The sequence below is a fragment of the Terrapene carolina genome, unplaced genomic scaffold (genome assembly GCF_002925995.2).
Source record: "Terrapene carolina triunguis isolate 2854851 unplaced genomic scaffold, T_m_triunguis-2.0 Scaffold132, whole genome shotgun sequence".
NCBI classification, from domain to species: Eukaryota; Metazoa; Chordata; order Testudines; family Emydidae; genus Terrapene; species Terrapene triunguis.
This window is the reverse complement of record NW_020664483.1, coordinates 3,427,674-3,439,489: the sequence shown is the minus strand read 5'-3', so window position 1 is coordinate 3,439,489 and position 11,816 is coordinate 3,427,674. Positions and strand designations below refer to the sequence as shown.

At 46.0% G+C, this 11,816-nt stretch overlaps 1 protein-coding gene across 4 annotated transcripts in view; it reads left to right on the top strand.

The window, feature by feature from the left end:
• Positions 1 to 7,721: 7,721 nt before the first annotated feature.
• Positions 7,722 to 11,816, top strand: part of KIZ (kizuna centrosomal protein) — a 98,189-nt gene continuing 94,094 nt past the window's right edge. For all 4 annotated transcript variants that reach the window (XR_003369861.2, XR_003369862.1, XM_026653229.1 and 1 more), the window contains exon 1: positions 7,722 to 7,893. Coding sequence is in view for 2 of the 4 variants with exons in the window: in XM_026653229.1 (XP_026509014.1) it covers positions 7,739 to 7,893 (155 nt within the window). In the remaining 2 variants the exon portion in view is untranslated. The remainder of the gene's footprint in view (positions 7,894 to 11,816) is intronic.

Sequence of the window (11,816 nt, the reverse complement as noted above, 5' to 3'; positions counted from 1 at the left end):
ATGTCTTAGTATCCTCGTAGAGTCTGCCAGGTGCTATTACCGTGCTTCATCGACAATAAACCTGACCGGGTGCCTTCATACCTAACGGATCTTGTGGTCATTGGGCAGTTCGAGGTCTGCTGTGCCAGCTGTCTGTGCAGAACTGGGACGGCACACAGAGAGAACACACACATGGAGCCGAACATCTGACTACACCTTCGAGCAACACACCAGCCACACTCTGGCTTCCAGCAGCCTTGGTTACTATCTGCAGGGTGACCCCAACGCACTCCCAGTCCTAAATTTCCCCTCAAACATGTTCTGCGCTGTCCAGCCATTTCCTGGGCAGCTCAGATATTAGAGGTCTGTTGTCCCTGTAAGGGGTTACTATACAGCAGTTTGCTTTGTAACTGGAGTTGCCCACACAGTTCAATTTAAACACAATATTGGATTAGTTTTGATTAAAGAATAAATGTTTATTTAACTATAAGGAGAGAGATTTTAAGTGAGTACAAGTATAAGGCACTAAAGTCAGAAATGGTTACAAGAGAAATCAAGATACACTTCTTTCTAGTAACTAAAACTTAACAAGCTAGATGTCGTTAAAGGTAAAATCCTTACCGCAGGTCCCCAGCAACAGGGCTGACCAAATGCTCAGATCAAAACCTTCCCAGAGTCTAATCGCTGGTTTCTTTGTCGTCTTAGGTGAAAGAGGGAGAGAAAGAAAGAGGGAATACCTGGAGTGTTTCTGCCCCTCACTTTTATGATCCAGTCACCCTTTGAAATGCATTTTCCTGAGGGTCACCCCTAGATAAGGTTCCTTACCCCTGTGATGACGGAGACATGGCGTCTCATGGTGAAAGAGGTTCCATGTTGTTGGTTGTTAAAATGCACATCGATCTGTTCCTGCCCCCCTTTGTTGCCAAAGAATGGCCAATTGACAGGTGCTTGTCCATCAACTTTGATGACACTTGGTTAAGGTGTTAGCTTGTCCTTTGTCTTTGAGGAACAGGTTTACCCCTTCCCCAGTCTTGTCTGGTAACCACACTTCAGTCATAATTTCAGCTTATGTCCATAATTTTATACATAATGTTGCAAGACACATTTCACCATGATCTTATTGACCAGCAAGTTGTTAGTTTTCAGACAATAACTCGCAAGGCATATTTTGTACAAAGTTTATTACAATAGTGTGTAGGGTGTGAATACAGGGGTCCATTCGATCACAAGAGGGCAAGGGGCAAAAGTGAAATTAAGCGACCTTTGCTCACCTTCTATTCTGTGGCTTTCCAGTGCTTCCCATGATTCCCTGTGTAGTGTGGGAAGCAGAGGATAGCCAAAGTGCAGTGTATTTTGGATATACTCTCAACGTGGCCTTGATCTGTCCCCTGCGCAGGAGGGCTAGAAAAAAAAAGCTTGCATAGAGCTCTTACTGCAGCTCTCTGCAAGCTGGCCCCTGGCCAAAGGAGTGTTAGGGCACTACCCATGTTCAGTCAAGAGAGATATTTCCTCATATTATCAGGAACCATAATAAAAAGGTCTCAGCGAAAAGCGACAAAGAAAAACTGAGCTTGACCCTGGGAGAAAGGAGAGAGATGGCAGAGACCGCTCTACCTGCCACCAAATCAGGAATGACCAACAGTGACAAATGGATTTGGGATCCAACCTCAAACACAAGGCGTAACCCTATCCTGGGAGGGTTGTGCCAGCCTCGGACAGATACCTGAGAGCTCTGTCTTTTGCTTTCAGTTGGGCAAAACCTGTCCAGCTTGCCATGCCAATAAAGTCTCACTGAATTGTACTGAAGACCTCTTTACAATATTGGAGCAGCATGAAGGCACCTGAGTGAATTGATAATTAGGCCCGTTATCTTTAAAAAGCTGCTGTATAGTAAATGAAGGATTAAAACACTTCAGGCAAAATTCTGCTCCCATTTACCTCTATGCAACTCAAATCACCAGAGGTGGTGGAAGCTTGCTTTGAATGGGGGAGTTGGGCAGAGGGAGGAGTGGGGTGGATGCACTGCATGGGGAGCAAGGGGGATTAGTAAGACTCAGGGAGGAGGCAGCTGGCTCGAGGCTAGGTCCTTGCACTTTGCATATCTCTTGCCAGGTACAGCTGCTTCTGGCTCCAGCCTGATCCCCTGGTTCCTACCTGCTCCCTGCCCCAATCTTCCTATTCAGTTGCATGTGAGCACAGTTTACAAGGAACATTGGTTCCCAGAAGGTGAAGCAGAATGGTGCGTGGGAGCAGAAACATAAATCAGCCCTCCCCCTCAGTATTTCAATCGTGGGGGACTAGCCGCACCATCCTCTAGTTCTGCCACTCCTGCACCTGACACACACAAGCCCAGGCATTACACATTGTATGTGATGCATTTATTACACCACCTATATGCATGCTACAGATAGCTTCTAGGAAAATGCATGTTACGCTATGAATGAAAGTACTGGACCTAACTTTCTGGGCCAAAGTTAATGGGAGCTACAGTGATGAAAGTACTAAACAGTATATTGTTAGAAAGTGGAGTCAGTTTTGTCAAATATATATAGAGGGTTCCAAAAAAGAAGAAAAAAACAGTCAGAGTAGGGATGGCATATTGTATGCCAAAATTGGGAATTAGTACACCTAAAAGAATATCCGATTATGTAGCTGTCATGACAGCCAAACTAGTAGAAATAATGCTAGTATTAAATTGGATCTGGCATGTATGCCCAGCATCATTTTTTTTTTCAGATTCAATCTCAGGCTTTTTGGCAATAAAACAGAATGTCTCAGTATGTTGAAGTGATCTGATCAATGAAATTATATTTCTAATCACAGAGTTAATACAGAGGGATACATGTAGCACTAACCTGGATTCCAGCACATACTGGGACAACAGGGAACAAAATGGAGGACAAAGCAGCTGATGACATTGTAAGAAATGGATGGATTGACATAGAAATACCCTTGAGTAAACAGGAATTCAAAAGCCTAGTACAGAAAAATCTAAAAGAGAAACGGCAAAAAAATTAGAATTAGTGAAAAAAGAGGAAGAAGATTTTTTGAATTGCGTCCTAGAGTTGAGGATAATGATGTACTTCAGGGCGTTGATAGCTCTAATGAAGTTCTTTTGTTCAGAATACTAACGGGCCATTGTGGATTAAACAAAAGTCTTTTTCAAATAAATAGACACAAAGATGAACTATGTGTATACTATAAGGTGGAAGAAACAATTGATCATCTTTTATGCATAGGTAAGGGCTTTGATAAAGAAAGGAAAAAGCTTTCTGAGGAATTCAAATGTCTTAAGGTAACAAAAATTACATTGTTATTTAGTAAAAACATTGGGGAAATAGAGTACTAGTAAAAAGGTGTTGTATTACTTGAAAGACACAAGGCAGTGCAAGAGACTATAAACCGCTAAGTACTGAGGAATTATAGTTGGTGGCAGCTATAGACTATTCAGTCAAGTCTGCTTTGCCAAAAAAAGATCAAAAAACAAAAAGCCGGTCAGTTCCTGGCTGGGACCAGAGGGGTGCGGAAGAGTGCTCCTCTCTGGCCTGGATATAGAGAAGAACCTGAGGGTACTGCCTGTGAGATAGGGCAAGAGATAAAATGGATCCAGTAGGAAGAGGCCCAGCGAAATAGCAGTGATAGATTGGAGTAAGGAGTAAGGCTGCTGACTGTGAATAGGGTCCCTGGCTTGAAACCTGGAGTAGTGTGCAAGTCTGAATTCCCCTACTGGCCACAGGAAAAGTGCCATAAACCCCAAAAGGGGGCCTTTTTTGGGAGCCCGAACAAAGGGTTGGATTTAAAGAGTCCAGAGCAGGGCTGAAGACTCTGCCAAAGGCAAAGAGACTTTTATTTGCTGGACTCCTTAAAACCCCTGAAGGGGTTCATTTGGACTTTGACTCGGCCAGAGGGCCAAGTCACTGAAGACCTACCAAAGTTGGCTGGCAACCTGCAGGGAGGCACCCGTGGTGAGAAAAGGACTGCAGTTTCACAGCCAGCTGCTAGGTGGCACTCAAGAAGGTGAGTGCCCTATCATGGTGTGCTCAACCTGCAGACAGTGTCTCATGGATGCCATTTTGGAATAACACTCTTTCTTTAATGTTTACTTTATACAGTATCAGAAGTGGGATCGTATTTATTCTGATTTCGGTGTTAGCAGACAGGAATGGAAAAGAGATTTTATTATTACTCAACACAAGCTGAATTATGGAGCTGCTGCAGCACCTCTATTTATTTTTAATTTACCTTTCCCCCGATGATTCAGCAGGAGATCAGAGTGAAACTGATGAGAGTTGTCTTGGCTTCAGTCTGTTGCTCCTCCCAGTGCTGCTGGGGAAGTGCTTTTATGGTTAGGAGCCGCAGAACTTTTCCATGTAGCCTGCACAGTGTGTAGGGTCGACAGACTCAAGCATTCAAAACTCATGAGTCAGGCCTCCCAAAACAAGGAGATTGGCTTAAAAATCATGAGATTTAAAAACAATACATTTTGACCTCTTTTTATTTGCCTTCTAGGTTTTGAACCTTTAGGGTACTCTAGCTAGAATCACATTTTCAACTTTTTCTGCACAACCAGGAGAGCTAGACATTTACTTAAAAAAATAAAATAAAATGAAAGCTGAGATTGTCACAAAGTCATTTGACTCCAGCTGCTGGCGCTTTAAGAAAAACATAACATATAGCAAGACTTGTGAGGAAAATTGTGTGTTGGAAACACTGATGGGGAAGAGGGGGGGCTATGATCCTGGACCCACTGACAAAGTTCCCATAGACTTCCATGGTGCAGGAGCAGAGCAGACATTATAGCACTTATTTCATTATTTTAAGCAGCCTGATATATCCTGAACATGGTTCAGTTATTTTCCCTGTAGGTGTTGGAGGAAACATCAGGCACTGATAGACCAGACTTTTATAAAGTCTGGCTCCAGATCCAGATTTCAAACCTCCCAAATTTCAGGCATGTTCAGGTCCAGGGTTTTGTTCGGAATATGGTAGAGATAGGGGTCAGTTGCAAAACTGCCTTTCTGGTTGTCAGTAGGTATGAAATCATCCTGCAACAGAAGCCTGAATAGCATTTATGTGCTTTCAATAGAAAGAAAATAGAACAGCAGGGTTTTTCTTTTAATCACACTTTGTGTGGATTCAATAATAAAAGTCTCCCAAATCGGCAAATCCTTTGCATATGTGACTTATTGTGTGTAAGCATTTCCATGAGCTAAAACCTCCCATATCTTTATGAGAGCCATTTATTTGTAGTGGATATGTAAGGGCTAAGCCAGGAAGCAGCTATGGTTATTCAAGTGATGGAAGTTAATTTAGGGGCTGTTAAGTACTACTGCAGGTATCCAGTAATGCCTTTTACTTTAAATTTAAAATTTGTTATCCGAATTTGAAACTGAGAAGTGTTGAGATTCACTAGGAGTAGTGCTACAGAACACTAAAAACTGACAGAAGTATCCTGAACTGCAGAAGTGGTGGGTTACTGTTAGAACTGGGCTACTCAGTCTGCAGCTTTTGGGTCACATGTGGTTCTTTAGAGCCTGGAATGTGGCTCTCTTCACAAGTTTGAGTGATGCCCTGACTGCCATGTGGTTATTGCCCTGGGGGCAGGGGCAGGGGCAAGGAAATGTGAAGCAAAATACACACACACACACACACACACACACACACACACACACACACACACACACACACACACACACACTATCTGTGTTGCACGGGTAATCAACAAATATAGGTAAATACTGATGCTTTAGTGTGTTAGCTTTAGGAAAGTTATTCTAATGGAGGGTGATTGTGACTAATGCCATTAATCATTTTATTATCAATGTGTACTGATCACTTTTCAGTTCTAAATACATTTAAACCTTTTGGAGCTGTCTGCACCTCCACTCAATGTAGCATTTCTTCTGTTATAGGTTTGAGTACCACTGGTTTAGAGGCTGGACTTTTTTTTACCAGAGTATTTGAGCACCCACCGACTACTTATGGAATTAGTCTCACAACATCTTGGGAAAGTATTTCCCACATTTTACAAATGGGGAAATGAGTCACCAAAAGAATAAGAAACTTGCCTGTGGGTACACAAAAAGCCAGGAATACTGAACCCAATTCTTGTGAGTCCCAGTCCAGATCCTTAACTGTAAGGGAGAACCTCCTCTAATAGTTGATTTGAAGCTGGATCTTTCAGACCTTTACTCTCAGGGGTAGGCCCAGTGACTTCAGCAGAATTACTGCTGTATTTAAAGATTACTCATGTGAGTAGCAGGACTAGGCCTCTCCCAGTCAGCTCTATTAGTGAGCTGTTGACCACCACCTCCATTCTGCCAACAATGCCAATGTAAGCAGGGGAATGGTGCCCCTGTTGTGGGGAACTTTCCTGGCTTATACACTACCTCGTTGAAATGGGCTAGCGAAAGGATCAGAATCCTCACTCCCACTCCCTTTACCCAGAGGCCTGCCTGACCTCGAGGGCTCCCCTTCCACTCTCCTGTGTGGCAGAATCCTCGTAACCCCAACAAGGATGGGCCCAAGATTCCTGAGGGGGCTCAACCCCCAATCTTGTCGTGGACGTGGTCACTTAGGGCAGGGGCTAAGGTGTCCCCACTCAGGGGTGCTCTCTCTGCACTGGATGCTTCCTTGACTCACTGATCATTTCATACAGTTCAAAGCAAATACAATTTATTAAACAGCAATCAATTAAAAAAAATAAGGAAAAAATGGGAAAGGTTAAAGGAAAACATAACCCCACGCTGTGGCATGGGGACGTCACAAACAGCATCTCTGGAATGTAAGGGAAGTTCAGTATGTTTCATGGAACCGTACAGGGCACATGCATTATAATCCAATCCAATCAATTCGCAGTTGTGGGGAGCAAGAGGCAGCGGCAGGCAGGAGCTAAAGTCAAAACGCTGAATGAATGGCTGCAGCAAAATGACTGGTTTACATGGCAGCATGAAAAAAAACAAGCCAAAATCTGTGAGCAAAGAATCATAGTTCACAGGGCATGGAGTGGGATGACTAGGCGAAGCCACCTCCAGGGAGCTCTGCTACCAAGCTGTCTGCAGACTCAGGCAAACGTTACTACCTTGGTAACACTCGGGGCACATTTTCAAGCTTACCTCCCCCATAGGGTGACCAGACAGCAAAATTGAAAAATCAGGACAGAGGGTAATAGGAGTCTATGCAAGAAAAATCCCCAAATATCGGGACTGTCCCTATAAAATCTGGTCACCCTACTCCCCCACCACCAAGAGGGTTAAAGGGTTAAAACCATAATTGGGCTTTTTAGACGGAAACTGAGATTCTGGGATGTAATCCTATGGCACGGATTAATGCCCCAAAACAGGCCCTTGGGGCAGCTATACCGGGAAGAGCCATAAGGACACAGTGAGGGGCAACAATGCTGGGGTGGGGGGCACACTTGGGGGGGCATCGCTTTCTTTTCTTCCAGCCCTGGGGGCAGCTGCTAGAAGCCAGAGGCCAGGGAGGACTGGGCCGGCTCCTAGGAGCCAGGTGACTAAGGTCTGACAACGGCCTTTGTGGGGAACCTGCCCCCCCCCAAGCAGCAAGGGACGTTGGGGGCGGGGCTTATGGACAAGCGAGGGGCGGGGCCTGGGCTGCACTTCCACTAGGGGAGGGAGGGAGAACGAGGCCCTGCCCCCTCCCAGGCTGCCGCCACTGGGGGGCGGGGCCTGGGCCGCGGTCGGGACTGAGAGTGAGGCTCCTCTTCCCGCCCAGCTCTTCCGGGGTCCGCTCGGCCGCAATGCATGCTGGGAGCCGTCGCTTAGGACACCGATGTAAACAGGGCGACATGTGCGGGGCGCCCGGGCCCGGCGCCGCGGGGGGATCCCGGCGCCCTCAGCCCGGCGGCGGCCACTGCGCGATCCTGGGCAGCCTCCAGCTGCGGCTCCGGGACAGGTGAGGAGCCGGGGTCGGCGCCGCCTGCTCCGGGCCCCGCCGTACGCTTAACCCCGGGCCCGGGGGGAGCCGAACCAGCCCGCCCGGCGCTGCGCTGCGCTGGGGCCGTCTCTGCCCCTTAGTCCCCTTGTCCGTCGGTCCCCTGTGAGCTTCCCTGTCTGCCCCCTCGCATTGCCCTCGGGTGTGTCCGTCCGTGCGCTCCCCGTCTCCTCTGCCTGCCCCGCGGTCTGTCTGTCTGTCCGTCCATCCTTCCCCTGCCTGCTCCGTCTTCCTGTGCCCCTGTTGTCTGTCTGTCCGTCCTTCTCCAGCCCCACTCTGCCTGCCCCATCTTCCTGTGCCCCCGTTGTCTGTCTGTTTTTCCTTCCCCAGCCCCCCATGCCTGCCCCGTCTTCCTGTGCCCCCATTGTCTGTCTGTCCTTCCTTCCCCAGCCCCCCTCTGCCTGCCCCGTCTTCCTGTGCCCCTGTTGTCTGTCTGTCCTTCCACAGCCCCCCTCTGCCTGCCCCGTCTTCCTGGGTCCCCATTGTCTCTGTCCTTCCCCAGCCCCCTCTCTGCCTGCCCCGTCTTCCTGGGCCCCCGTTGTCTCTGTCCTTCCTTCCCCAGGTTCCTCATCTGTCTGTTCCTCTGTCACCATCAATTGCATGTTTTTGCTGTTCTGTTTGACCCCCCCCCCGCCCAACTTCCCTCTCTGTCTGTCCCTCCCCGTGCACCCTGTTCGCCTCCCCACCTCCAGCCTCTATTTGTCAGTCTGTTTCACACACTGTTGTAGACCTCTAGCTCCTCCTATCCATCTGACTTCCCTCCTCCTACACTCACACCCCAAAGCTGGCCCTAATAAATAGGAAGTCCAGGGATAGGAAATAAACAACATAGAGACTAAATCGATCATATCCAAGCCGCTGTTGTAAAACCACTTAATGTTCATGTTGTCTTAATACTGTCCCAATGTTATGTATTTATGTAACTAAGAACTGGTTATTCGGTGGACAGTGCAGATTTGGGACTGAGAGTTCAGGAGGGTGATGTCTTTGGCCTCGGCAGCTTCTTCTGTGTGGGTGGACTCCTTTGGTAGTGTGGGGCCTCACAGAAGTCAGTTGGATACTGCATAGACACCAAGCAAGTTTCCGAGCCAGGGCCTAAGAAGGGATCTCTGACTAAGTGAGAGTCTACAAAAAAGTCTGATGGCTACTGCACTAAGTAATGTTCCTGCATTTGGTAACCTAGCACAGTGCCACGGTGTGTGTTTGCACATGCAGCAGGAGAACATCTGAATGCAAACTTTAAAAGACCTCATTTGAAAAATTGGGGTGGGGGGGGGGAGTCATTAAACCACTTCTATTATTAGGAGTGTTTAAAACTTTGTTTTCTAAACAGAACTACATTTTGGCCTAAGTTGCTTTAAATGTCTCAAAAGATGATACTTCTGCAATTCCTTTTGTTTTATTAATTCATTTTGGGCAGTTATATTTTTGCTGTTGAGTGTGAAGTACGTATACAGATTGTTAAACTTCTTATGTATCAGAGGGGTAGCCGTGTTAGTCTGGATCTGTAAAAAGCAACAAAGAGTTCTGTGGCACCAAAGACTAACAAATGTATTGGAGCATAAGCGTTCGTGGGTGAATACCCACTTCGTCAGACGCATGACGTATTCACCCACGAAAGCTTATGCTCCAATACATCTGTTAGTCTTTAAGGTGCCACAGGACTCTTTGTTGCTTTAAACTTCTTAATTATTTAGCTTTTTTAACACCCCACTTTTGTGATGTGTAGGCTGGTATTGTGAATAGCATCTATAACAGCTGCTGATCTGTTGCTGATATTCTGAGTTTTTCAAGTGAAGTGGCACTTTGACTTGGCCCTATTTTCAAAATGGTACACCACTTTTAAACAAACAAAAATAGAAACCAACACTTTGAGGACACACACATGTTTAAAGGGCCATATATATGCATGCTTCTGTAATGTAAGTTATTATAATTACAGCCTAAATTAAAAAAAAAAAAAAAAAAAGTGATTTTAGGTGCCCTCGGTTTTTGGGTCACAGCATGACACACTTTAAAGGGGCATGATTTTCAGGAGAAAATCAGGATGCTTTAAGGTATTTCTGGTTGAGGCACCCCAAATAACTAGTCACTTTTAAAAAGTTTGGCCTTTAGTAATACCTCAATCTGTGTGAAATGAATTGATAGTCTCAGTTACCTACTGGACAAGTGTGTGCATTGCAGGAAACACCACTACAATTGACAATAATTAGCAGGTGGTTTTGGCAATTTGAAAAGAGATCATGGAGTCTGAACAAAAAAGGTCCCTTGGGAGCACAGAGTCACATTGATGGAGCACTGTTGGGAAGTTTATATTGCTGCTGTCTATGCCAGAGGTTCCTGAACTTTTTACTAAGGCAATCCACCAACTGCATTTTTGTCTTTTTGTGACCCACTGTGACACTCTGTACCTCGGGGGAACACCCAGCACCCCCATGTTCATCCTTGTAAAATGATTGTGTGGTATCCAATGCAAAGTTTGTCATGTTGGGTGTCTTCAGAAGGCTCATGATGCACTGAGCATTGTTGTTATAGTGATGTTATAGTAATTGTTGTTACAGTAATTTTATAGTTATAGGTTTTAATTTCATTCATGTATGTGTGTATATATATATATATATATATATATTCAGACTCATATATATATCTTCATGGTTTAAAATAAGCCCAGGCAAAAACTCTCTAAGAGCAGAGGGGCAGTTCACACCTCATCAAGGCAGGTATGGGACAAACCCATCCCAGCCTCACAGGAACAAAGGATGCTGGCCTAGGCAGCAACAAAAGTGTCTGTTGGACTCTCAGATGAGTCACCCCCCTTCCTTTGGTCAGTTTGGGACTGTGATGAGGTAATGCTCACCTGACTCTGAGGAGGGGTGCAAAGCCAAGAGGGAAGAAAGAACATGATAAAAGGGAGAGACGTTTGCCATGCTCTTCCTCTCTCTCTTCCACCTACATCTACAGACACCACACCAAGCGACTGAAGTGCTGATCAAAGGGGAGAGCCTGGCTGAAGGGCAACCAGCCAGCCTGTGGTGAGAAGCATCTAAGTTTGTAAGGACATTGAAAGTGTTAAGATCAGCTTAGAATGCGTTTTGCTTTTATTTCATTTGACCAAATCAGACTTGTTGTGCTTTGACTTATAATCACTTAAAATCTATCTTTATAGTTAATAAATGTTTGTTTGTTTTACCTGAAGCACTGCGTTTGGTTTGAAATGTATCAGGGACTCCCCTTGGGATAACAAGCTGGGTACACATCAATTTCTTTGTTAAATTGACAAACTCATATAAGCTTGCAGCATCTAGTAGGCATAACTGGACACTGCAAGGTGGAGGTTTCTAGGGTTGTGTCTGGGACCAGAGATATTGGCTAGTGTCATTTGATTGCACAATCCAAGTTGCAGCTTACATGCCAGAGATTGTGCGTGAACAGTCCCAGAGTGGGGGTTCTCACTGCAGAGCAGGGTAAGGCTGTCTCCCAGCGTCCAGGATTGGAGTGACCCAGCAGATCACTGGTTCACATAACACCAGAGGAACGTGTCACCCACCATTAAATATATGCACCCTCTGTCCCAGCACCTCAACCCTAATTCTGACCCCATGTGGAGGGGGGGCTGGGCCTAACTATTTCCAAGGCAACTAGGGCCAGATTTTTAAAGGTATTTAGGCTCCTAAAGATGCAGATAGGTGTCTACTGGGATTGTCAAAAGCACCTATCTGCATCTTTAGGCACCTGAATACCTCACTCGGATTTGGCCCAGCTGCCCATCTGTCATGATGGAGGGATGGCTGGGCTAAGCTTGAGTGGTGCTGTGTCCCCATGCACCAGCTTACAAAGCCTGGAGGGGGAGCCTTTAAAAATCTGACTCGTTGGGTGGGGGGGAG